Source organism: Trametes versicolor (assembly GCF_000271585.1).
Source record: "Trametes versicolor FP-101664 SS1 unplaced genomic scaffold TRAVEscaffold_6, whole genome shotgun sequence".
NCBI lineage: Eukaryota > Fungi > Basidiomycota > Agaricomycetes > Polyporales > Polyporaceae > Trametes > Trametes versicolor.
In genome coordinates this window covers 1,642,742-1,663,982 of record NW_007360326.1, presented here as the reverse complement: position 1 = coordinate 1,663,982, position 21,241 = coordinate 1,642,742, and the positions used below count along the sequence as shown (strand labels likewise).

The window sequence follows — 21,241 nt, the reverse complement described above, 5'->3', positions numbered from 1 at the left end:
GAGAGGCGCCCATGGCCGCTGCAGGCACGCGGCGAGGCGCCCGTACGGTGGCTGCTGCTCTCTTCCGCTCATCCACCCACCCGCACCTCTTCCGTACCACGCGTCGCGGCGTACCGCAGCTGGAACGGAACGGAGATGGCCAGTCGCACGACCGAAGGTGTAGACAAGGCTAAGATTACCGAACTCCCCGCCCCGCAGGCGAACGTCGTCCCGGAGTCGTACACAAAGCGCTTTAAGGTCCGTACTGCTCTCTCTTCCAAGCAAAGCAAAAGAATTCAAATTTCCCCCGAAACAGGACAAGCCCGTCTCCAAGTTCGTAGAGTACGTCGCCTTTGTCTGACCATTCCTTGAAAGATGAGGACGGTGCTCACCTGCGCTCGAACGAACGCACCCGTTAGCCCGTGTGCAGAGGCATCAAAGGCGTCGATGGACTGTATGAACCACAACGACTATGACAGGGACCAGTGCCTCGACTACTTCCAGGCGTACCGGGACTGCAAGAAAGCATGGGTAAGCGGCGGACAAGTGTTGCACCGGCACCTGTCGCGCGAGCGGACGCTGACGATGGTGCGCGCGAGCAGCAAACGCAACTGAAGGCGGACCGTCGCGCAGGCAAGATAGCCTAATTGCACTCCCCCATATCTCCCGGATTACCGCATTCGCCCTTGGAGTGGGATGTTCTCACCGGCCTCGACACTTCTGTAGGCGATCTGCCTGGTTCGCTGCGCGTCAAGGCACGACCAGCGACCTACCACAAGTACTACCATGGTCCTGCAGAAGATTCGCCGTGACATTGTGTATATTTTGGTATCCATGATGGTCGAATCTATGCGTTGTGCAGCAACTGTCTTATCCCTAACATCTCCCCGAGTCCCAGTGTTCCAACGTGCACTACATCATGCTGGCCAGTACAAGTACCCGCGTACAGCTAGGCGTAGTGACACGCCGCATCTACTTCCGGTAACCCCAGCGCAGAAACAACGTGGAAGAACAGGGCTCCCACCGCAGATGCAGCCCACTATTTCACCGATATCCGCTGCATGTATCATCTCACTGGCCATCCCGCGACAACCGGCCCTCTAAAGTCGGAGTGTTCTTCGCGCCCTCTTCTCCGTCCTCCTGATTATCCAACAACCCCTCCTCGAGTGATAGGTCCTCCACCCCTGTGGCCTCGTCCGGGTATGCCTTTTCTTTGCCCTTCTGCTTCGTAAGCTGTACGAGTAGCCTGTGGTCAGCGTCCTTTGCGGCCGCGCTCTGGTCAAAAATGGGGACCCACTGCGACGTAGCCGGCGGACGCGAGGATGATGACCGTCCCAACGACCGACAGCAGCGACGGCGTCGTGTGGAAGAACACGAATTCGTCGATCGCGGCGAACACGATCTACAGCACGGACATGTGGTCACCGGTCAGCGCGTGCTGCCCGACAGTTGGGGTCCCCAGCCACACATACCTGGGCATAAATCGCCATCGTGCCGCGCCCCGCCGTCTCGCGCTGCAAGCCCGCCGTCAACAGGAACTGCCCGCGCTGTCAGAACAAACATAAGATCGGACGGGGGAACAGCACACCTGCGCGGTGAAGCCGAACACGCCGATGAGCAGGAGCATCGCAAGCCACTCCCACTGCGTCGGCAGCACCACGGGGATGCGCAGCGCGAGCATCCTGGACGTTAGGTGAGCACATTGAGGAGCCACCGATGGCCGACAGATCGCGGACGCACGCGATGGTGGTGACGACGACGCACTGCGTCGAGTACGAGACGAGGTTGTGCAGCGGGTACGCGCGCTTGCCGATCGCACGGATGGTCGTGTCTGCGTGGTCAACCAGGCTACTCAGTACCGTTGGCACGAGGCCGCGAAATACTCTACTTACAGGCTCCGGTGGCACCTAAGGTGCCTATCAACGCGACACTGGGACGATCGGCTGTCCTTCAGTGACCGGCGGATTCGGGATGTACAGCACACTGCGAGAAGACGCTGCGCCGGCGCTACGACATCCTCATCCGCGATAAACCCCTCCGGCTCAACTCCTGGTAATGTAATGTCCTCTTGCCTGCCGAAAAGGATTTCTGGGCGCGCGATGAGGGCAACACCCACTAAGCTGGCGACTGCGAAACATTGGTTGCGGCAATTTCAGCACACGGAGCACAACAGAGGAATCAGACGGAAGAATGGTACTGACTGCCCGCAGCGGCCTCGCGCCAGGAGAGCGGCTCGCGCAGGAGGACGGCGCCAGAAATCGCAGTAAAGATTGGCGCGAGGAACTGCAGGACCGTCGCGTCGGAGAGCGAGAGGTACTGCAGCGAGTAGTACAGGCTGAAGATGCCAACGAAGCCGAAGCATCCCCGCAGGACGAGGAGGAGGCGCACCTCTTTGGGGCCCATGATTGGGTCCGGGACCTTGGTGATGGTCCTGCAGACGTGTTAGGGACTCTTGAAGGCGCAGACCCTTGTGCCATGAGCTCACATGTAAGCCACGCAGCATACCCAAGTGATACCCTGTGTACCATGATCATCAGCTAATCGGGACGATCGGCTTTCGAGGCGACTAGCAGACGACCCGCCGCCTCAGATCCCCTGACACCTACCATGCGGACACAAATCAACTGGGAGACCACAAAAAGCCTTTAGTCTACCATCGCAGGTCACAGCACTAAGATCGTGGCACGGAGGCCAGAGCATACCTCCAATGCAGGCACTGCAGCCAACGTGTTGAGTTTCTTGACCCAAACATTCATCAACGCAAAGAAGAATTGGGCGGCCCCGACGAGCAGGAGGCCGGTGTTGCTCGCGGCAACCTCGCGCGCGCCGCGCGTCCATATGCGCCATGCGGTTTCTTGCAAGTGGCTCTGGTATTGAGGGGGCGGGTAATGACCGTCGTCGTCGCCGCTTGGAGACGATCCCCCCGTAAGAGGGTGTCTCGGCAACGAACGGCTCGGGCTAACCGTGTGGATAGACGAGAAAGCGGTGTCCCTGTCCGGGGGAAAATCCGTATGGTCGGGCGTGTGCTCGGCGCGGTACGGCGTCCTGTTCGTCGACGCCATGAACGTTTGTTACCACGATGCACAGAGGTACCCAGCGGATGCGTATTTTTGCGAATCGTGCCAGTGGACCGACGGGGCACGACAACAAGCCGACTCGACGGGCGGCACATCGACATCCTTCTTTTGCGGAGTTAGGATTTGTGGGCGTCTGACGGCGCCGCCACCAGTAGATCGATATCCCAAAGCGTCGAAGTCGTTCAAGTTGGACGAATCGTTGCAGTCTGACCACAACATGGACTTCGCGGGTGACCTTCACAGATGTCGTTATTTGCGGGGGTAGTTATGGTCTTACGACTGGATTACTATCCGTTTCAACCTCAATATTCAGTGGAAAACGTTTTTGTGGTTCATTGAATGCGTTCCGCCGTCCGTTTGGGGAGGATACTTGGAAGTATCGTATAGGAGACACATCTGCTTATGTTTGCGTGATACAGAATGGATGAGGTGTGATGCAGTGATTTATGTGATGGTCTCTAACTCTGACAACAATCTGAGCGAACATTAGCTACTACTCAGGAACAGGCTCATTATATGCATTCTTCTATACAGTGGTAAGGTAAGCATCCGAATCGCTGATACAACTAGACTGTTTCGCTGATAGCACCACATCGAATGGCCGCAGAAAGACCGACAGCGACACATCGCTCACTTGCCCTGGCCCTTCCACACCCCAGGCCCGAACTCGCGCGGCCCGAGCGCAGCGTCGACGACGCGCATCAACTCGATCACCTTCTCGTCCTCCCACCGCCGCCCGATGATCTGCACGCCCACAGGCAGACCCGCCATCTTGGCCGCATCGTAAAAGCCTGTCGCGCACCGGCTCTTGTCCTTCGGATCCTTCTCCGCGCCCGCCGTGGTGCCATAGAGCAAGCCCTCGACGAATGCAGACCCGTGCCCGCGCCCGACGCGGGCGTCCGTCCACTCGGGGGTCGGGACGTCCGTGGGGCGCACACGCGTAACCGGGACCGTGCCGACGGGAGAGTCGACAACGTTGTACACGAGGTCGACACATGCGAGCGCCGCGAGGTATTGCACGGAGCTATAAACGTGAAATATGTCAGCCGATACGAGCACAGGTGCGAGCGCGGTACTCACCCATGCGGGAGACCGGGCATCGCGAGCGAGGGGGCGATGATTCCGTCGAAGCCGTGCTTGTCCCAGACCTTATCGACGAACGGGAGAACACGCACGGTCAGCTCCGAGTGGCCAAGCAAGCGCGGAGATGAGAGGGGGCGCGCACCTCGCGGCAGAACATGCGCGTGTATTCGTCGCGCTGGAGCACCCACTTGTGGTACTCCTCGACGTCCTTGCCGCACCCCGCGCGCAGGACGCCCGGCACGACGTCGTCCTTGTACAGCTTCCCCACGGCCCACGCGGCTCCGTTCCGCAGCCAGGCTTTTGCGTGCGCACATGCATGGGCGTGTGGGCGTATGCGAGGGAATCGCGAATTGCCGTGCCAATGGGCGGTCGCCGATCCGATCGGGCGGAGGAGGGGGAGCAGAGCGGGGGACGTGTCAGCTCGGGAGCGGATGTGGAGAAGGAGCTCTGCACGCACCTGGGAGCCGCGGGCCCATGACAAGTGGTGCCACTCCAGGTTCCTGCGCAAAACCGAGAGGCGTCAGTTTCTAGATACGAGCACGGAGCGGCGATGGTAAGCGAAGACATTGCCGCGCGGTGGTGCTCACCAAGGGGTCATCGCCGAGGTCCGCGGAGAGCGTCTTGTACTTGTCTGCAGCCGTGATCCCGATGAATATCTCCATCGCTCGCCGGGCTACGACACCACACGGGATTGGGACCAGCATGAGATGGCGCTCCCTGTGGCGGCGAAGAGGAGGCGGAGAACGTACCCTGCGGGAGCTCGAACTCTATACATTCGTGGCCGGCCTTACGCAGCGCATCCACAGCCTCGCGCACGGCCCTCTGGCACGCGGGAGATGGCTTGACGAAATTGTCTGCAAGATGGGCGCGTGTCAGTTGGTTCCTGCAGGGAATGACGTAGTCGCCCAACGACAAAAAACTCCGGACAGCGAAGGGCACACTAACGCCAGCAAGATTCAGAGGCCCTAAGGGATATCACGAAGAGCGATGGGGAACGGACGAGACGCATGGGCGGCAGCACAGTTATGAGCAAGGTACACACCGGAGAGGTAGAACCCAAATCGCAGCTTCGCCGGCATCTGCGGGTCGCGGTACGGTAGCGGTGCGGGATCGAAGTCGTCGCCCATCTTCCCGAAGACGAGGCGCGCTCCGAGCTCGATATCGTCCACGGATCTGTACACGCCGTTGCGTAAGAGCACGCGGAGACGGAGATTATGTGCCGCTCATCAGCGCAAACTCAAAGTGAGGTCGCGATTTAGAGCACGCACCGCCCCATCGGACCTGCCACGGTGTGGATACCTTCAAACCCTGGCCAGGTGCCTGCAGGTACGGGGTGGAGATGTCAGCATGGGCACCTCATGAGCAGGCCTGCCACCTCGAAACGCGCGCACCTTGTATACCTGTCATGCTAATGCGACCCCAACCCGGTTTGAGTGAGAAAACGCCGCAGAAGGAGGCAGGTATCCTTTAGGAGGCAAGCGTGGCGGCTACTGTCAGCTTCAAGTCGGCGGGAGCAAAGCCCACTGTGCTCGTGACGACGCCCCCAGCGACACTAGCTCAGAGGCGCGTCCTAATGGCGCAGGGGCTACATCTTAGCTCACCTGAGCGAACCGCCAATGTCAGTTCCCCACCCAAGCGCAGCGCCGTCCATAGCGAGCAGCGCCGCCTCGCCTCCGCTCGTGCCGCCGGACGAGTACGATTTGCTATACGGATTGAGGGTACAACCCCACACGGGGTTCACGCATTCGAAGAAGAAGATGAGCTGGGGGACGTTGGTCTTGCAGATGGGTATGCCGCCCGCAGCGCGCACGAGGGCGACGACCTAGAAAGGCACGCGAAGCCGCGGGGTTAGCGCGTCTCGCACCAGCCAGCTTCTCCGGTTCCGCTTCCCAGGCCGCGAAAGGCTGCATTAATTGCGTCGAGGCCCAGGACGGGCACGCGGAAGCAGACGCGCACGCTGAGTGGCCCGGTAAAGTGCCCGCGGTTCTCAGCGGTGCGGAATTCACGGCGGGTGCTCCCGGCCGCTTCGGTCTGACGCAATGCGCCGGTAACCGAGCCAATGCGGAGCAGCAGCGAATGGGGGACGTCCGCGGGGACCGCAGCCACCGCTTGCAGCGTTCCACGAGGTGCGAGCCGCACACTTCCAGACACTCACCAGCGAATCCTCGGGGCGGGGGTCGTCTGCATGGGAGGAGAAGCCAAGGGTCGTATCATAACCCTTGATATCGTCTAGCCGAGGGGCGCGTGAGTGACCAATTCATTATGCATTTCATCAATTTGGGTAGGGGCAGACCTACTACTCACAAGTGTCTTTGAAGCTCACGGGAACCCCATGGAGAGGCCCGCGCACTTTCCCCGTTCGGGTGAACTCGTCGTCTAGCGCCTTTGCCTGCGCACGCGCCTCAGTGAAGAGCACTAGAAGCGCAACTTGATTAGCGTCGGAGTTGCAGAGGTTGCCGCAATGGGCCGAATAAGACACAGATTGCGGCTGACCTTCCGTCAGACAGTTGGTCACGTCCTGGGCGAGGACAGCGCGCGCGAGGTAGGCGTCGAGGACGTCGGACGCGGTCCAGTCGCCCTTCGCGATGCGCTGCACGATCTCCTTTGCTGTGGGTCCGGGGGAAGGTCAGCGAAGATCGCGCGGGCTTCGTGAGCAGGGAAGAAGGAAGACGAACCTGTTGCGCGCAGGTACGGCTCCGCGTCTGGCGCGGAGAGCGAGCGCGCGATGCGCAGAGCGTCTTCGCGGCGCGCCTGTTTCTTGCGGGCAATCTCCACGTAGGCGGCTGGGGAGAAGGGCCACATGGCTGGTGGCTGATGGCTCGGTATCGCTGAGGAGGAGGGGTGGCCGGGAGACGGAAACGGGGAGCGGTGGCGGATTGGGGAGTCGTATATGTACGGGGGGAGAAGGCGCCGAGTCTGCGAGATGTCCGCGGAGGCGGGAGGGAGGACGGGAGCCGACCAGGCAGTTCCTATCCCCGAACAGCTCAGTGCGTGCTGCTCCCCAAACGCCCCCGCCCTAGGGCATTTGACTGCACCCGCGCCGCGCCGTAAGCAACGCCCACTCTGAGCTCATTTTCACCCCAGGGGACCAAGGGGAGCACGGAGATCGGCGAGCAATGCTCACGCTCGCCCGCGCGCGATCGTGGCACGCACAGCGCGCGCTACGAGAGCTGTCCAGTTAGCACCCCCAGATCCCGAACTTGCTCTTCTCGCCCGAAACGGCACAGGCGCGGTCAACACGAGTCCTGTCCCGTCGGAGCACGCACACACGCACCCCCTCGGAGGGACGGACGGGCACACGCCAGCTCCATCCGTTGACGGCCTCCGCTGTGTGCCCTCCGTCCCGACGACGCGCGTGGCGGCAGCACTGCACCTCTTGCGCACGCCATGGCCACCGCCAATGCATTGATCGCTCGCCCCGTACTTCGCGTCCGAGCCCGCAGGATCAGCCCTTCACAGACACGCAGCGGTAAATCCCACCCAGCCAGTCGGAGGGCCTCCCTACCGCCGCTGCTAGAAGCAGCTTCATTTCCTGTCCAATCGCGTGCGTCCATCGCCCGCGAGGGCTCACAGGCGCCCATCTCTCGGCGAAGACTGTGCTTAGACATGGGCACCGGAGAACACACTCATCGCGATTCGATGGACGTAAGCCCAGAGCGGCTGCAGGCCTTGCGCTGTATGGTTCGTATGGGTATGAATCTGGAGAACCTGAGAATGCATCTCGGCTTGCTTGTCTCAACATCTTCGAGCAGCTCCCTTGCCTGTCCCCGCGGTCCGTCCACGCCACGCCCTTCTCGGGGTGTCCGTGGTAAGCGTTCGACCAAACGCGCGCAGTCCTGCCCCGGCCCCATCTTCCGAGCGTCCTGGGCTCGCCGCAGCCCAGTGGTTCGCGCCGCGCGATCTCGCCCACAGCGCTCGCGCAAACAAGTGTACCTGACGCTAGCACTCACAGTGTTCGAGTTTCCCCGCTGCAGGACAGCATCGGACACATGGCGTCATGGCCAATGGCGAGAGGGAGAGCCAATAGCAAGGAGGGCTAGGGACGCACGCGGGCCGCGCGCGGTTAAGCAGGCCAGACAGACACGCTACACAGAGCACCTATCAGAGCGAGAGCCAGGGATAGACTCAGACGTACCAATCCCAGGGCAGCGCAGACAGGCAGGGCCCACACCTCCAGCGCGGGCGGCAGCCCCCGCGCCGCGCGACGCACACGCTGCAGCGGCCAGGTGGGCGGTGGGAGCCTTCGCGCGGCGCGCGCCGGGACGCCCATGGGCTAACTCTGTCCTCGCTTGCGCCCCGCCCACCCAGCGCGATTCCGAACGGACATTGGGCGATGGGGCCCAACCGCGTTCGGAGCGCCGCACGCCAAGCGCGAGCGAGAACCCCCCGCGTGCGGGTGCGGGCGCGGATGCAGAGGCGTTCGCGGGGCTTCGCCCGGTCTTCTCTCTTCATGTGTCCTCTTCCGGCCTAGGTCTCCCGCGAGCTTCTCCTGCAGCGCGGGCCCAGCACCGTTCGGGACGCTTCCGAGTCTCCGGGCGGGCGGGGGCGTGAGCGTCCATCGCGATATCGACATCATAGGACGTCGACGTCGACCCACGTCCGGCTTGACGGGACGCATGGAGGGATCAAGTCAGCGGTGTGTTCTGCCTGATAGATCGCTGCTGCGTGTGGCAGGTGTATTCAGTAAATCGTCCCTTTGCTCCTGCGCCCTGATTGTGATATCGAGTTGTGCCGGAAGATTGCTGCTTGGAGCAAGTTCAATCCGCGTTGCAGCTCGCGCGCTTGGGTCTCGAGACAATCTTCACGGGCGGCTGCCGTCGCTGTCAGACAGCACTTCGCGGGTCTCAACCGGTTGCAGAGTGGACGTTGGAACGTGAGGGAGAAAAGCGCTGAGTGAGATAGCAGTAAGCGGGAACAACGTACATACACGCAACACACCGGACAAATACGCAACATTCAGCAAAACGCACTCCATAACCTCGAGGCCGGCAACCAAACGGACGGTGCACACACCTGCGCACGCGTCCATGCCCCGCCTCCGATCAAGTAGCCGACGATCGACACTAGCATTGGCCCGCCCCGCTCCGCTCGCTGCCGTCCCGGGCCACCAACCGGATGCGCACATCCATTTTGGCATTGGCATCGACCAGAGAAACCGAGGACCGAGGAGGCCGGGTGTGTTCGGGGCTCAATCCTGCGGGAGGGGCGGAGGGGCGTCCGGCTGGGGGGCGAAGATGAGATTGAGCGGCGGGGTCGTGTTCGCGTCGTCCGTGAGGAGCGTCGCAATGATGCTCCTGCCGGCGAAGCTGCGCCCAGCGAGCGCCTTCAGCGCGTTCGCGGCCGCACGCGGGTCGTGGAACTTGACGTAGACGCGTCCGACGCCCGCCGCCTCGTCCGCACGCTGCGCAGCGATTGCGCTCTCGCGGCCCTCGCCCCACTTCGCCTTGTCCTTCTTCACCGGGCGCGGGATACGGAGGTCCTCGACTGTGCCGTACTTCTCGCACTCCTCTTTCACATCCTCGTAGAGGTCCCCGTACTCCTGGTCGTCCGAGAGCTCCTCAGGTACGACCATGTTCAGCATCAGCAGGATCCGGTCCTGCATGGCCTCAAGGTCGCGCTCCCCTACGGGCATGATCGGCTTGGGGATCTCAGGCGCCATGTCGAACATGCCCATGCCAGGGATCGGCGACTGTCCCGGCTTCGCGCCGACCGAGGCACGCTGGACGACAAGGTATTTGTCCCCGAGTTCCATCCCGCTCAGGGATGGAATCGCCACGTCCGTCACACTAGGGTCGACGTACTCGAAGAACGCGAAGCCCTGTGGCGCAAACCATCAGTGCCTGGTGCATATGGACCGACCATTCAATGCGTACCTTCGACGGCCCATTCCCGTTTTCTCTCACCAGGTTGAACGCCTTCAGCTCGCCGAAGCTGCTGAGCAATTCCATCACCTGCTCCTCGTTGAGATAGGTCGGCAACCCGCCGACGAAGATTTTGTTTGCGGAGTCGGGAACGTTCGTGGACACCACACCTGGGACGTGCATGTTGGCCAACATATCAGGACCGCCGTAGTCCTTCGGTCGACGAATCTTCAGCGGGCCGTTCAAGAAGATGATACCGTCAAAGGCCATCGCCGCAGTGGCGTCTTCTGCGCTGCGGAACTATACAAACCAAAATCATCAGACGATCCAGAATATCGAACATGGCGTAAAACCGCGTGCACACCTCGACAAATGCATAATTCTTCTCATAATTGCACTGAACAGCCAAGACCGGGTTGCCCGGCGCGCCGGTCCCCAGGTTCATCTCCTTCATTTTGGAGTTGAAGAAGTCTGTCAAGTTTTGCTCGTTGATATCGGGCGTGATGCTCCCGATGTACAAACGGCGAGACTGTCTCGACAGGTTAGGATTGACCCCGGTTCCCATGCCGAATGTGTTGACAGGCATGGGGGGAGGCAGGCCAGGGATGGCGAGGATGGGTGGAATCTGCGTTCGGTTCGCTCCAGGCAAGTTGAATAGTCCTGATGGGAAGAAGCATAACTGATTAGCACTCTCGGAAAGCTTGTGCGTCATTGCTCGCTCCATCCAGCCAAGCCGCTGCTCAGATTCATATGGCAATGCTGGACATGCCCATGACATATCCTTGTTCAGGACGGCTAGCGTTTCAGGGAACACTTAGCCAGTGGCAATAACGTAACCGCTTCCGGACAGATTGCACGTCATCAGCCGACGGGTTGTGTCCAACTCAGGAAGTGCAGTTGTGCCCAAGTCGGGCAACCGAAGCGAGAGCAGCTCGGCCGGAAAGAACGGGAGCTTCATGGTGGACTACCGGCTCACCTGTCTGTTTAGCTTGCATGGCAGTATACTGCTCGTAGCCAGGGGCGTGTACATCCCAACCACTGGCCTTCCTCTTTCGCTGCGACAGCGGCGTTGCGTCCGATGGCGTCGGGGACCTCCTCTCGGGTGTGCCTAGTGCATCCCGGCCCCTCCCCCTCCCCCGCCCTCCACGGTCGTCATCACGCGGTGGCCTACGGTGTGAGTGGTCGTCGTCTCCCCCTCCTCCGCGGCGTTCGCGGCGGCGATCGTCATCGCGGTGACGCCGTGCATATTCTTCGTAATCCTCGCGACCAGTACCGCCACCCGCGCCTGCGCCTCCACTACCTGCGCCTCCACCGCCGCGGCCGTAGCGTTCGCGGCCGTGATCTCTTTCGCGCGGGTCTCGGTCGCGCTCCGAATGGCGGCGTGATTCATAGCGTTCGCGGTCGCGGTCGCGGTCACGAGGGGCCTCGCGGTGCCTGCGGTCGCCGCCGCCGCGTTCATAGTCTCTGGAGGAATGGGCACGGTCGCCGTAACGCGCTATGGGGGAAAACAAGGCATGAGTATATGCGCAGGTGGGGCGGGCGTGGGTCTGTCAGCGGCCGATGGTGATCCAGAGGCAATAGCGCGCTCTGAACGACGAACGGGGACGGTGGGCTAGCTAGCTGCAAAAAAGGAAGCTGTGGATGATACACGCGTACAAGGCGAGGCTGCAGGTCAGCAGCCGAACGCATACACTCTTCCTGGAGGCTGGAAGACGGAAGTTGTTCGACGACACGTTCTCGTATTGACGACGTCGACGGCGACGACACGGGACGCTAGCTAGCTGCAAAAAACACGTCTGAAGAGGAAGGGGCCATCCACCTGCGGAGTCCTCAACGCTGCCTGCCTCCGAAAGGGAATGGGAAGGACGAAAACGAGAGAAAATGGTCGTACTCACCACTGTCCTCGGGGGCGGTGGCCATTTGTCCAGTTGTCGGAGGTGAGTGTGCGAGTGTGAGTGCCGTTCGAGCCCAGACGCCCACCACCGCCCCAATGCGTGGGAAACATAAATAACATTCACATTTGGATCTTAAATGTCATATTAAATTTATTCCCGCGGGGGCAAGCTAACTGATAACAAATTGCAGATAGGCGCTGAGTCGATCGTTCCCCGATCATCCAAATGCTGCATATGGCGGGTCTGCGCCGGCTCAGTGTGGGTTGAGTTCTGTCTCCCTCCTCCCTCAGAGAGTTTTCTGGGCCCTGTTGCTCTCGTAAATACGTCGTGCTAGCCCCCGCCACAGGCCCCGACCTCCTTGCTTATCACGACCACCCCGGAGCTCTCAAGCACTCCGCACGATCCTCCCTTCCATCATGTCGACCCCGTACGCAGAGGACATCAAAACCGCTCGCGCCGAGAGCCCCTTCGACGTCCCCTCTCTCCACGACTCTCCAGAGGCCACCCATGCGCAGATACAGCCCTCTGCACGGCCGCCGCTTGACTACTCGTCCGCCTTAGCTCTCGTGCGAAGCGTATGGAGACGCTTCGTGAGCCTGTGGACCAAGCGGTTCATCCTCTCCCTCCTCGCTGGCCAGGTCGTCTCGCTCTGCATAACGTGTACGAACGTGACGACAACAGAGCTCCAGAACCGCAACTGGAAGCTGCCTACTACGCAGACCTTCTTCCTGTGAGTCCACACCCGAATGTCCAAAGCCCGGGCCATTGCTGATCGGCCGCACAGGTACTTCTCTCTATGCTTAATTTATACGCCGTACACGATATACCAGTGTAAGCTACTTTAAAACTCCTGGTGTACAAGCCCACTTACCTGGTACGTAGACGGATTCGTAGGATGGCTCAAGATGATCTATAAGGATGGCTGGAAATGTGCGCACTTATAGAACTTGGGTCCGTCCGGAGACTCATCCAACTAACACTTCTGTAGACATTATTCTGGCCGCATGCGACGTCGAGGGCAACTTCCTCGTTGTGAAGGCGTATCAGTACACGACACTGCTATCGTGCATGCTCCTCGACGCATGGGCGATCCCTGTCTGTCTCCTCTTCTCTTGGATATACATGCGCCCGAAGTACCACTGGACGCAGATCCTGGTATGTGCAGCCCCGGTACCATATATTCGCGGGAGAACCGACCAGCTGATTCCTTGGCGTAGGGTGTGGTGATATGTATAGGCGGCCTGGGCATGTTAGTTGCCTCGGACGAGATTACCGACAAGGACTGGCCGGAACTCAATCGCGCTAAGGGCGACGTCTTCATGCTCATCGGCGCATCACTTTATGGATTCAGTGCGTTTTCTCTCCCGTCTCTCTCAGTCTCGACGAATGAACGCTAACGGGCCCGTGCGCACACAGCCAACGCAACGGAGGAGTTCTTCGTGCGGCGCTCGCCGCTGTACGAAGTCGTCGGGCAGCTTGGCATGTGGGGCATGATCATCAACGGCATTCAGGCCGCAGGGCTTGAGCACCACGACATGACACAAGCCAGCTGGAACGGCAAGACGAGTGAGTCGCCTTCGTCCTCTATCCCTCGCGCGCGCTGACAGCACCGGGGCAGTCGGGCTGCTCGTCGCATACACCGCGGCGATGTTCATCCTGTACACGGTTGCGCCGATCCTGTACCGCATGGCATCCTCCGCGTACTACAACCTTTCCCTGCTCTCGAGCGATTTCTACGGGCTGCTCTTCGGGCTCTTCCTCTACGTGCGTCGCTGCTCTTTCTCCTTCGCTCATTGCTGTATGCTAACGTTGTATGCTTGGGCTGCAGCATTTCTCCGTGTACTGGTTGTACTTCCCCGCCTTCGCCGTCGTCCTGCTCGGGCTCATCATCTACTTCTGGCACGCGACGCGTACGTCCCGCTCTCGCTGTCTTCCCTTACGCCGTGCTCACCCACCTATCTGCCCCATCTTAGCGGAGGAACAGGGTAAGCTGGAGCCCCGCGCGCCCGAGTACGTCGTTCAGCGCAACGGCGCAAACACCCGCATCGCGGGACAGGTGTAGGCGCACTCACATCTTGCTGGACGGGTCTGTACTTGTACTTCCTCTGATCCTATCAATGGGGTCCACGACTGGGCGCGATCGCTACAAAGTTGTGTCCCGATCTGTCGGCGAAGACCGAAATGCACCAGAGTCAAGCTGTACAAGACAGGTTGCGCCGGGTGTTTTGCTCGTGGGCTCTGTGACGCGGACGGCAAGTCGTTCAGTTATAACCCACTCCTTGACACAAACCGCGATTGCACAAGTTGCACTGTATAAATCTTCAATAAATCATGTTGTATAGTGCTTCTATACTTATTGTGAATGCACAGGTTCCGAGGGTAGAACGCACAGTTCAACTCCTTACACCTTGATGTCTTTCGAAAACCGCCCACCGAAACATATTTTCCTGTTGCTCATCGGTCAATTTCGTTGGGGCCATCGGTGCTACTCTAATATGCTGACACATATATGGGCGATGTTCGGATAGTCTCTATGTTGCTGCAGAGATATGAAACGACTTACCAGATAGCCGTGGTAAGAGGCTCGGCGAGTGCAAGTGCTCAAACCTACGCTTTCATAATAGGGAGAGACCTCAGGCACACCTGCCTAATACAAAGCGTACACCATGTCAACATAGGGTGTCCGAACCACTGGCACAATAGACACATGCTCGCAGATGCACTTTCGATGTAGGATGACCGCAGTTGCATAGGATGGGGGCATAAGGCTAATATCCCTGCAGTCGATGCACACCAAGGGTTGCGATCATAATACACGGCATGGTAGAATCATTAAGAGACACATACGACAAAGTACAATTACAGTTCCCAACAGGATACGAGATAGACGAGACGAAGCGGAGAAAGGAGCATCTACACCTCCTGGGAGGCGCCCTCCTTCTTGCCCTTGTTGGATTTTGAGGGTAGGAGCTCGGGGTTGATGAAGGGGACGACACCACCCTGGGAGATGACGACATCGCCGAGGAGCTTGTTCAGTCTAAGTGACGGTCAATATCAGAACGTATATCAAACACTGATAAGACACATACTCCTCGTCGTTCCGGATGGCGAGCTGCAGGTGACGGGGCACGATACGCTGCTTCTTGTTGTCGCGAGCCGCGTTACCAGCGAGCTCGAGGATCTCAGCCGCAAGGTACTCGAGGACCGCAGCAAGGTAGACTACGTGACAAATGCGTGAGAAAGGGCTCAGATATGGGCCCTTGGGCATCCAGAACAATATCACGTACCAGGGGCACCAGCACCAACACGCTGGGCGTAGTTGCCCTTCTTCAAGAGACGGTGAACACGACCGACGGGGAACTGGAGACCCGCCTTGGCGGAACGCGACTGCGACTTTCCGGCCTCACCACCAGCCTTGCCAGAGGAAGACTTGCCACTGTCGAGGGTTGAGAGATAAGTATGGAACGTGTATTCCAGAGTTGGAGGTCGCGTACGCTTTTCCCTTGCCAGACTGAGGATTTTGGTCAGTATGCGAGGTATAACTGAGGTAACCAGCGTATGCGTACCATTTGTGCGAGATAGAGGTGGTAGAGGGTGAGTGGGGCGTGCGGGTAGTGGTGGAGAGGAAGAAGGACTTTGGGCTGGCGGACGCGAAGGCGTCCAGGGCTTATATAGCGCGTGTCGAGTTGGAACTCCGCCGGCGAGTAAACAAAGGTCGCGTGCGCACGTGACGGACGCGTCTGTGAACATGGGCGCTTGAAGCACGCGCGAGAACGGCATGTGGCTGTGGCTGTGGCACTCCCCCGCACTCGGCTGGAGCCTCTGCAGCACTCGTCCACGCACTGCAGAGGCGTGCATGCTCTCGCTGGGCTGCCCCCGCACGTTTGCTCTATTAAAACTGTGCACACCCTGCTCGCCATGTCCCTCCCTCCGTACTCTCCCCGCCCGCCCATCGCTCCCCCCATCCCCATCCACCACATGAGCCCTGTCGCGCCCACCCACGACCAGGCACGTCTCGCTTCTTCCATTCCTCTTACTCGCTTGCTGATACGCCCTTTGCTGATCTCTCTAGGTTCCAGTGCTCTACGTCGTAGGTTACCTGCCCTTTCTGTCCTTTGTCGGTCGCTCCAATATCATTCCTGCAGATCGTGGTCTATGCCGTCGTCATATTCGCCTTCTGGAATATCCCCGGAGCCAGGGTAATCATCAACCCTCTCAAGCTCTTTACCATCGGATGGCATGAGCTATGCCACATATCCTTAGTGCGTTATTCTACTCCTCTGGCACATAAATGTCGTCCTAGACGTCCCCAAGGCCATCTTAACAGGCGGCTCTGTCATGAAAGTCTGCATAGACCCCGACATGGGTGGCTGCACCATCGTTTCCGGCGGACACCCGCCCACCATTCTCGCCGCAGGCTACGTCGGCTCCACCATCTTCGGCGGCCTCTTCATCATGGCCGGCTTCGACACCCTCGTCTCCAAGATCATGAGCTTCGTCCTCGGCGTCGGTCTCATTGCGCCCCTCGCCCTCGTCCGCAATAAACTGTACGTCTACCTACCTCTTCAACCTCATACTGTGCTCGCCAGCTCACCAGATATCGTCTCATGGATGCTTGTCTTTTTTCACGCCGGTGTGAACTTTGCCTCGTGGCCATACCTTGATGGACATCCGATTACGGCCCACCCATATACGCACTGCCTTTTCGCGCTCCGTTGCCCCGGGACAGCACAATCCTCCTGACTGTGGTATACGAAGGCCTCCTCGTCGGGTTCTGGTTTATCGACCATGCGTTCGTATCCTCGTATCTTTACGAGAGAGCGAGTGTTGACGAAGCGTACAAGTACAGACAGGCGCTCCGGTGGTACTGCTTATTCGTGGGTGTCATGAAGTACGTCCAGCCATTTACGTGCGCGTCAATACGGTACGTATTCTGATCGTACTCTCTCTAGCGCTTTGTATGTCGTCTGTGAGTGCCTGGCGCGCGTTTAGCCCAACAGCCACACTACAACGGTTCTGACATTTGACGCAGGGGACATTGCGGACGACAAATACTTCCGCAAAGCGAACGACTCGGATGCGACACAGTGGGGCATCCTCTACCCTCGTATCCCTGCCCATGGTACGTCTTTTTCTCGTCTCTCGCGTTCGCGTCCGTTGACGGCCTTGTAACACAGTCTGGGCCACGCTGTGGATACTGTTCGAAATCGCCGTTCTGACCGGGTTCGTCCTCCTCGGCATCGCCGCGTTCAAGCGCACGCCACAGGAAATGTACACCGAAGCGGGTGAGCATCTTTCCCCTTACCTATACGCCTCAGTGCTCTCCGTTATGATTTGTGCACTGACCACCCCCCCCTTGGTAGCACAATTTCTGCCGACATGACGCAGGCCGTCGCGTTCCCCACCCCGCCTCATCTTCCGTCTATCGTCCGAGTTCTTCGCATCGCTCTGCTCTCTCCGTATCATCGCACCGTCTGTATAAGTTGCTCTACTGTAGGTTATCCGTCCACATCTCTCCATCTCCCCATCTTGCTCCAACTGTATCCCCCACCCAAACACACGCGAGCGCAAGCTCTGCAACACACGACCCGCACCCCTACCTAGAATGTGCTCCCGTTTTCCACTGGTTGACCCACATTGACTGCTCTATCTGGGATACGCGTACCTACTGTCTCGTACGCGCATGGACGGTCTGGAATTGGAAGGAATGTCTGCGCGCTGCCGTCGTGTCCTGTACCATACTTGCGCACGGCCTGTATTGATCATATCTGGTACCATTTTTTTCGCGAGGGGACAAAGTCCGGAAGTGAGAAAGTCAAGATGCCCGTCCTGTAGCAAAATATGCGCGTGTACCCAGTGCAACGCGGTACGGCTCGACCCGCAATTGCCTTGGGTATGTTGGGATGAGCTACGCCTACATAGTGATCATGAGGGCATTTTTGTATAGTATCGGACGTCCAGGATTAATAGGCTGCATTGATTAGCCAATGTATCTCTGAAGTTGCAACGATGCGAGGAACAAGTATGCCAGTGCCCTTCGCTTTGATTGAACCTACAGATGCGAAAATTGCGTTTAGCACGCAATCCAAGCATGTAGAACGCCCACAATCAGCCTTGCTAGCTTGCTCGTTGGTTCAAGTATGGTCTTTCCCGGACTCTGACTGAGGGCGTTGGCAACCGAGTGTGTCGAGTGAGGCGTAGAGGGGCCAGACTGAAAGACGCCGGTCGGGGGCGTCGGCGCGGCGCGGGGGTGGCCGGGGTCCTATGAGGTGACCGCGGCGGGCTCTGGGTCCCAATTTTTTGGCGAGCGCGGAGAACGTCTTGAACATTGAGCGCGTGCTGGCGGAGGACGACGACAACATCCATGGGCTATGCGCAACGGAAGGTCGCGAACACGGCTGCTAAACTCGCCCATGTGTCCTCGCAGCATCTAAAAGCTCTCCCAAAACACACTCTCGGCCAGGGGACCAGCAAGCCTGCCAACGCGGCACCCACCGTCTTCGACGCACACTCCTGGGCATCCTCCCAACCGCCTCCGCGTTCCACCCTCACCGCCTTCGCGCATCGTATAGGGCTTGCGACGGTCGTGCCGTCGACAGACGTCATCGAGCAGGCGTGCACACACCCATCCTTCATCCAGCTGCACACACAGCAACATCCAGACCGCCCGCTCCCTACCACCAATGCCTCGCTCGCGACTCTTGGCAACTCCCTCCTGGGCCTCTTTGCGACGGAGTACGTTAACTCGTCCTTCCCGCACCTTCCGACCCGCGTCATGAAGGCCGCCGTGAGCGCACACGTCGGCCCGACGACGTGTGCCAACCTCGCGCGCGAAATCGGCGTGACGCCCATTCTGCGCTGGCAGCGGACAGTACGTGTGTTTTCCTCGTGTGTACAGTCTTTTGCTTACCCACCGTACAGCCCTCAACGACGGCGAACGCTGCAGTCCTGCACGCGGACGCGCTGGCCTCCGTTCCAAGAGCGCTTACCGCATTGGTGTACCAGTATAGGTCACTACGTTCGGCACGGAGATTTGTGGAGAAGTTCTTCTTCAGCCGGGAGGTTGACTTGCGGGGCATGATCAAGTTCCGGGATCCAAAGCAGACGCTGCTGGAGACGGTCGCGAAGTATGGGCGGGAACGGCCGATCTCAAGGTACGCTGTCGTTTTCGTGCATGCTGTGCTTTGTCACGGTCCTTTCGCGTTTTCCACATTTCAAACTGCCTACAACACGGCGTCGACGCGTTTGCGTGCTGTGCATCTGCGTGACGGGCCAGCGACGGAACGGCTGTCGGCTAAGTGCGACCTGGTTGTGGCATCAGCGAACATTTGCAAACCTGCGGTGTTCTGCTCATGCTTCTACTGGCGATCCGAACAGCTACGGCTGCTTAGAAAACGATAGGCCGTTTTGTGATCGTCTCGCGTTCGGGGCTTCGTTTACCGCATGGGGCTGGGCAGGTCACACTAAGCCAATGACTGAGGCAACTCGGGCGGTCGATATGGCTCTCACCAGCGCCGACACGTACCGCCTGTTTGTTAAGCTCCGCAGGTAAACAAGAACTCCAGCGCAAGCGATCTGAGAAACAACTCTTCGTGTTCTAGTGCGATGTGCGGCATGCTTCGGACTCCGTAGTGTTTTTCAGATGGTCCTTGGTGTGCGGTATCCCACCTTTGGGTCATACACTCCGCTGTTTACGGCGAGTGCCTGCCTTGTGCGCCGTTAATTTCGAGCCCGGCTTCCGGATCCGCGCATATGATCGACCGAGCGCATTATAGAAGACGCTGACAATTGCATTCATAGACTGCTCAAAGAGACCGGTCGATACTCAAATTCGCCGGTCTTTGTTGTTGGCATCTTCTCAGGGGCGGACCAGTTGGGTGAGGGTTTCGGTAGCTCATTGAAAATGGCCGAATACCGCGTAAGTGCAGTCCATTGAACCAGCATCGATTCACGCTGACCGGTCCGCATACAGGCGGCAGAGGACTCGTTGCTGAGGCTCTATCTCACGCGGCAGCCCCCACACTTGCTGCAGCTACCGACGTCAACGTTCCCCGATGTGAAGGAGGGTCTATTCGATGCGTCAGCCCCGGAGAGCGCGTATGCGCCGGTGTCGATGGGAGACTCGGAGGTGTTGTATGGCAGTGCTGGTCGGGCGGGCATACGCGTGCCTGGCGCGCGCTCGTCGGCTGCTCAGGATGATTTAGAGGACTACGTATAGCTAGTAATGCGAACATGCCTTAATTTTGCAGGACCACCTCTCGTTCCAATACGTTGTGTGTTGTTTCTACTGGTGCTCTGAAGGATGTGTGTGGCCATGTGCCTGGCCGGGCGGGAGCGTCTCAGGTCGTCTTCTTTGGTAGTGGCGGTGAACTCGGGTACGCTCCTGTCCAGTGTCTCGCCGCCAGCCTGTGCGCCAGTGCAGCACCGCTCCCGCACGGTTGTCTCAATACCACCACCTCGCTGGCACCCATCTGCCGCCAGACGTCTTCCACGCACATCCAACGCCCCGCTGCGCCTCCGGACGCAGGCTCCACGGTGCTTATAACCTCTCCCGGCCAGTTGACGCCTCACGGACACGCCTCTCCGGTTGACCCTGTTCGACCACCCTGCTGGCCGCCGATTTTGAATAGCTTGCATACGTATACCTGGCGCGACGCCCGCCCGACGACACTCGACTAACGACTACTACGGACCGCGCAACTCGCCATGGCTGTGCTCTCGCTCCCGACCACATTCTCGAACTCGTTCTGGACGCAGGATTACCGGAAGGGCCTAGAGGTGCTGTATGGACAGCTGGAACAGAGCATTGGGGAGAACACTGAGATTGCGGCGTTCATTCGGGTACGTGCAGCTATTGTGCTGCGTTACGACCGTGCTAACTAGGGTGCTCAGACGCGTGCCGCGGCAGAGCTTGCCATCGCTGCTCAACTGAATGCGCCCCCGCCTGCTCGTATGTTATGGCCTTCCAGAGTACTATATGCACGTCTGACGCGCTCACTTTATAGGCTCTGTGTTTGACGTCGACGATGGCGCGTCATTACTCATGGCGTTCAGAGGCCTGCGCGCGGAGGCTGCTACTGAGGGTGCTCTCCACGAGAGCGTCGCGAAGGAGCTTCAGACTGCAGTGGCTGAGCCCTTTGAGAAGTGGGCCGAGGGGTATAAGGTTTGTTCATCTGTCGGTGGGCGGGCACGAATGTGATCACTCAACACCTCACGGTTGACAGGAGCGCCTTCATGGAAGCAAGGCAAACCTGCTCGATGGCTGGATGTACTCTTATGAGGTTGCACAGACCGAGGTGCGTAAATCACTTCACGCACATAAGCGAAGAACGCGTCCTAACTGCTG

General features: G+C 59.3%; 9 protein-coding genes across 9 annotated transcripts; 5 read left to right on the top strand and 4 right to left on the bottom strand.

The window, feature by feature from the left end:
* Window positions 1-393: 393 nt before the first annotated feature.
* Window positions 394-617, top strand: TRAVEDRAFT_87082 (uncharacterized protein; the record flags this gene model as incomplete). Its single annotated transcript, XM_008040651.1, has 2 exons — window positions 394-510; window positions 582-617. Coding segments are annotated over 2 exons (153 nt in total), but the record flags the coding sequence as incomplete, so codon positions are not given.
* A 641-nt stretch (window positions 618-1,258) lies between these two features.
* TRAVEDRAFT_124262 (DUF6-domain-containing protein) lies at window positions 1,259-3,041 on the bottom strand (the record flags this gene model as incomplete). Its single annotated transcript, XM_008040650.1, has 10 exons — window positions 1,259-1,381; window positions 1,452-1,517; window positions 1,568-1,661; window positions 1,720-1,810; window positions 1,872-1,922; window positions 1,957-2,106; window positions 2,181-2,410; window positions 2,465-2,496; window positions 2,586-2,603; window positions 2,682-3,041. The coding sequence occupies 10 exons, from the start codon at window positions 3,039-3,041 to the stop codon at window positions 1,259-1,261; spliced, it is 1,215 nt and encodes a 404-aa protein (XP_008038841.1).
* A 551-nt stretch (window positions 3,042-3,592) lies between these two features.
* Window positions 3,593-6,941, bottom strand: TRAVEDRAFT_148921 (amidase signature enzyme; the record flags this gene model as incomplete). Its single annotated transcript, XM_008040649.1, has 14 exons — window positions 3,593-4,080; window positions 4,137-4,204; window positions 4,282-4,436; window positions 4,597-4,639; window positions 4,727-4,812; window positions 4,889-4,993; window positions 5,182-5,312; window positions 5,408-5,459; window positions 5,531-5,604; window positions 5,741-5,961; window positions 6,295-6,368; window positions 6,444-6,554; window positions 6,633-6,746; window positions 6,815-6,941. 14 exons carry the CDS (start codon window positions 6,939-6,941, stop codon window positions 3,687-3,689), a joined length of 1,755 nt encoding a protein of 584 aa, XP_008038840.1. The 3' UTR covers window positions 3,593-3,686.
* Window positions 6,942-9,327: 2,386 nt separating this feature from the next.
* On the bottom strand, window positions 9,328-11,459 carry TRAVEDRAFT_37512 (uncharacterized protein; the record flags this gene model as incomplete). Its single annotated transcript, XM_008040069.1, has 5 exons — window positions 9,328-9,957; window positions 10,013-10,300; window positions 10,365-10,660; window positions 10,977-11,097; window positions 11,148-11,459. 5 exons carry the CDS (start codon window positions 11,457-11,459, stop codon window positions 9,328-9,330), a joined length of 1,647 nt encoding a protein of 548 aa, XP_008038260.1.
* Window positions 11,460-12,311: 852 nt separating this feature from the next.
* On the top strand, window positions 12,312-14,189 carry TRAVEDRAFT_58803 (DUF914-domain-containing protein; the record flags this gene model as incomplete). Its single annotated transcript, XM_008040648.1, has 9 exons — window positions 12,312-12,625; window positions 12,680-12,726; window positions 12,778-12,825; window positions 12,884-13,050; window positions 13,113-13,245; window positions 13,312-13,461; window positions 13,514-13,659; window positions 13,724-13,805; window positions 13,869-14,189. The coding sequence occupies 9 exons, from the start codon at window positions 12,312-12,314 to the stop codon at window positions 13,955-13,957; spliced, it is 1,176 nt and encodes a 391-aa protein (XP_008038839.1). The 3' UTR covers window positions 13,958-14,189.
* A 468-nt stretch (window positions 14,190-14,657) lies between these two features.
* On the bottom strand, window positions 14,658-15,509 carry TRAVEDRAFT_168287 (histone H2A). Its single transcript, XM_008040647.1, has 5 exons — window positions 15,462-15,509; window positions 15,390-15,406; window positions 15,183-15,331; window positions 14,985-15,114; window positions 14,658-14,932 (listed from the first exon to the last, which is right to left on the bottom strand). Exons 1-5 carry the CDS (start codon window positions 15,462-15,464, stop codon window positions 14,809-14,811), a joined length of 423 nt encoding a protein of 140 aa, XP_008038838.1. The 5' UTR covers window positions 15,465-15,509; the 3' UTR covers window positions 14,658-14,808.
* A 364-nt stretch (window positions 15,510-15,873) lies between these two features.
* Window positions 15,874-17,473, top strand: TRAVEDRAFT_58801 (uncharacterized protein; the record flags this gene model as incomplete). The annotated part of the gene is made up of 10 exons (XM_008040646.1): window positions 15,874-15,903; window positions 15,968-15,985; window positions 16,041-16,157; window positions 16,210-16,442; window positions 16,625-16,687; window positions 16,745-16,786; window positions 16,848-16,864; window positions 16,928-17,017; window positions 17,073-17,180; window positions 17,259-17,473. 10 exons carry the CDS (start codon window positions 15,874-15,876, stop codon window positions 17,276-17,278), a joined length of 738 nt encoding a protein of 245 aa, XP_008038837.1. The 3' UTR covers window positions 17,279-17,473.
* A 786-nt stretch (window positions 17,474-18,259) lies between these two features.
* On the top strand, window positions 18,260-20,142 carry TRAVEDRAFT_148907 (ribonuclease III; the record flags this gene model as incomplete). Its single annotated transcript, XM_008040645.1, has 4 exons — window positions 18,260-18,766; window positions 18,817-19,049; window positions 19,696-19,813; window positions 19,868-20,142. 4 exons carry the CDS (start codon window positions 18,260-18,262, stop codon window positions 20,111-20,113), a joined length of 1,104 nt encoding a protein of 367 aa, XP_008038836.1. The 3' UTR covers window positions 20,114-20,142.
* A 459-nt stretch (window positions 20,143-20,601) lies between these two features.
* TRAVEDRAFT_47790 (uncharacterized protein) lies at window positions 20,602-21,235 on the top strand (the record flags this gene model as incomplete). Its single annotated transcript, XM_008040186.1, has 5 exons — window positions 20,602-20,736; window positions 20,788-20,845; window positions 20,901-21,058; window positions 21,120-21,191; window positions 21,224-21,235. 5 exons carry the CDS (start codon window positions 20,602-20,604, stop codon window positions 21,233-21,235), a joined length of 435 nt encoding a protein of 144 aa, XP_008038377.1.
* Between the last annotated feature and the right edge of the window lie 6 nt (window positions 21,236-21,241).

Excerpts from the sequence above, each read along its gene's own strand:
- TRAVEDRAFT_168287 (XM_008040647.1), bottom strand. Across the intron at positions 15,115-15,182 it reads TGTTGGTGCTGGTGCCCCTG|TCTACCTTGCTGCGGTCCTC; the intron begins GTACGTGATATT and ends TTTGTCACGTAG. Across the intron at positions 14,933-14,984 it reads GCCATCCGGAACGACGAGGA|ACTGAACAAGCTCCTCGGCG; the intron begins GTATGTGTCTTA and ends ACCGTCACTTAG.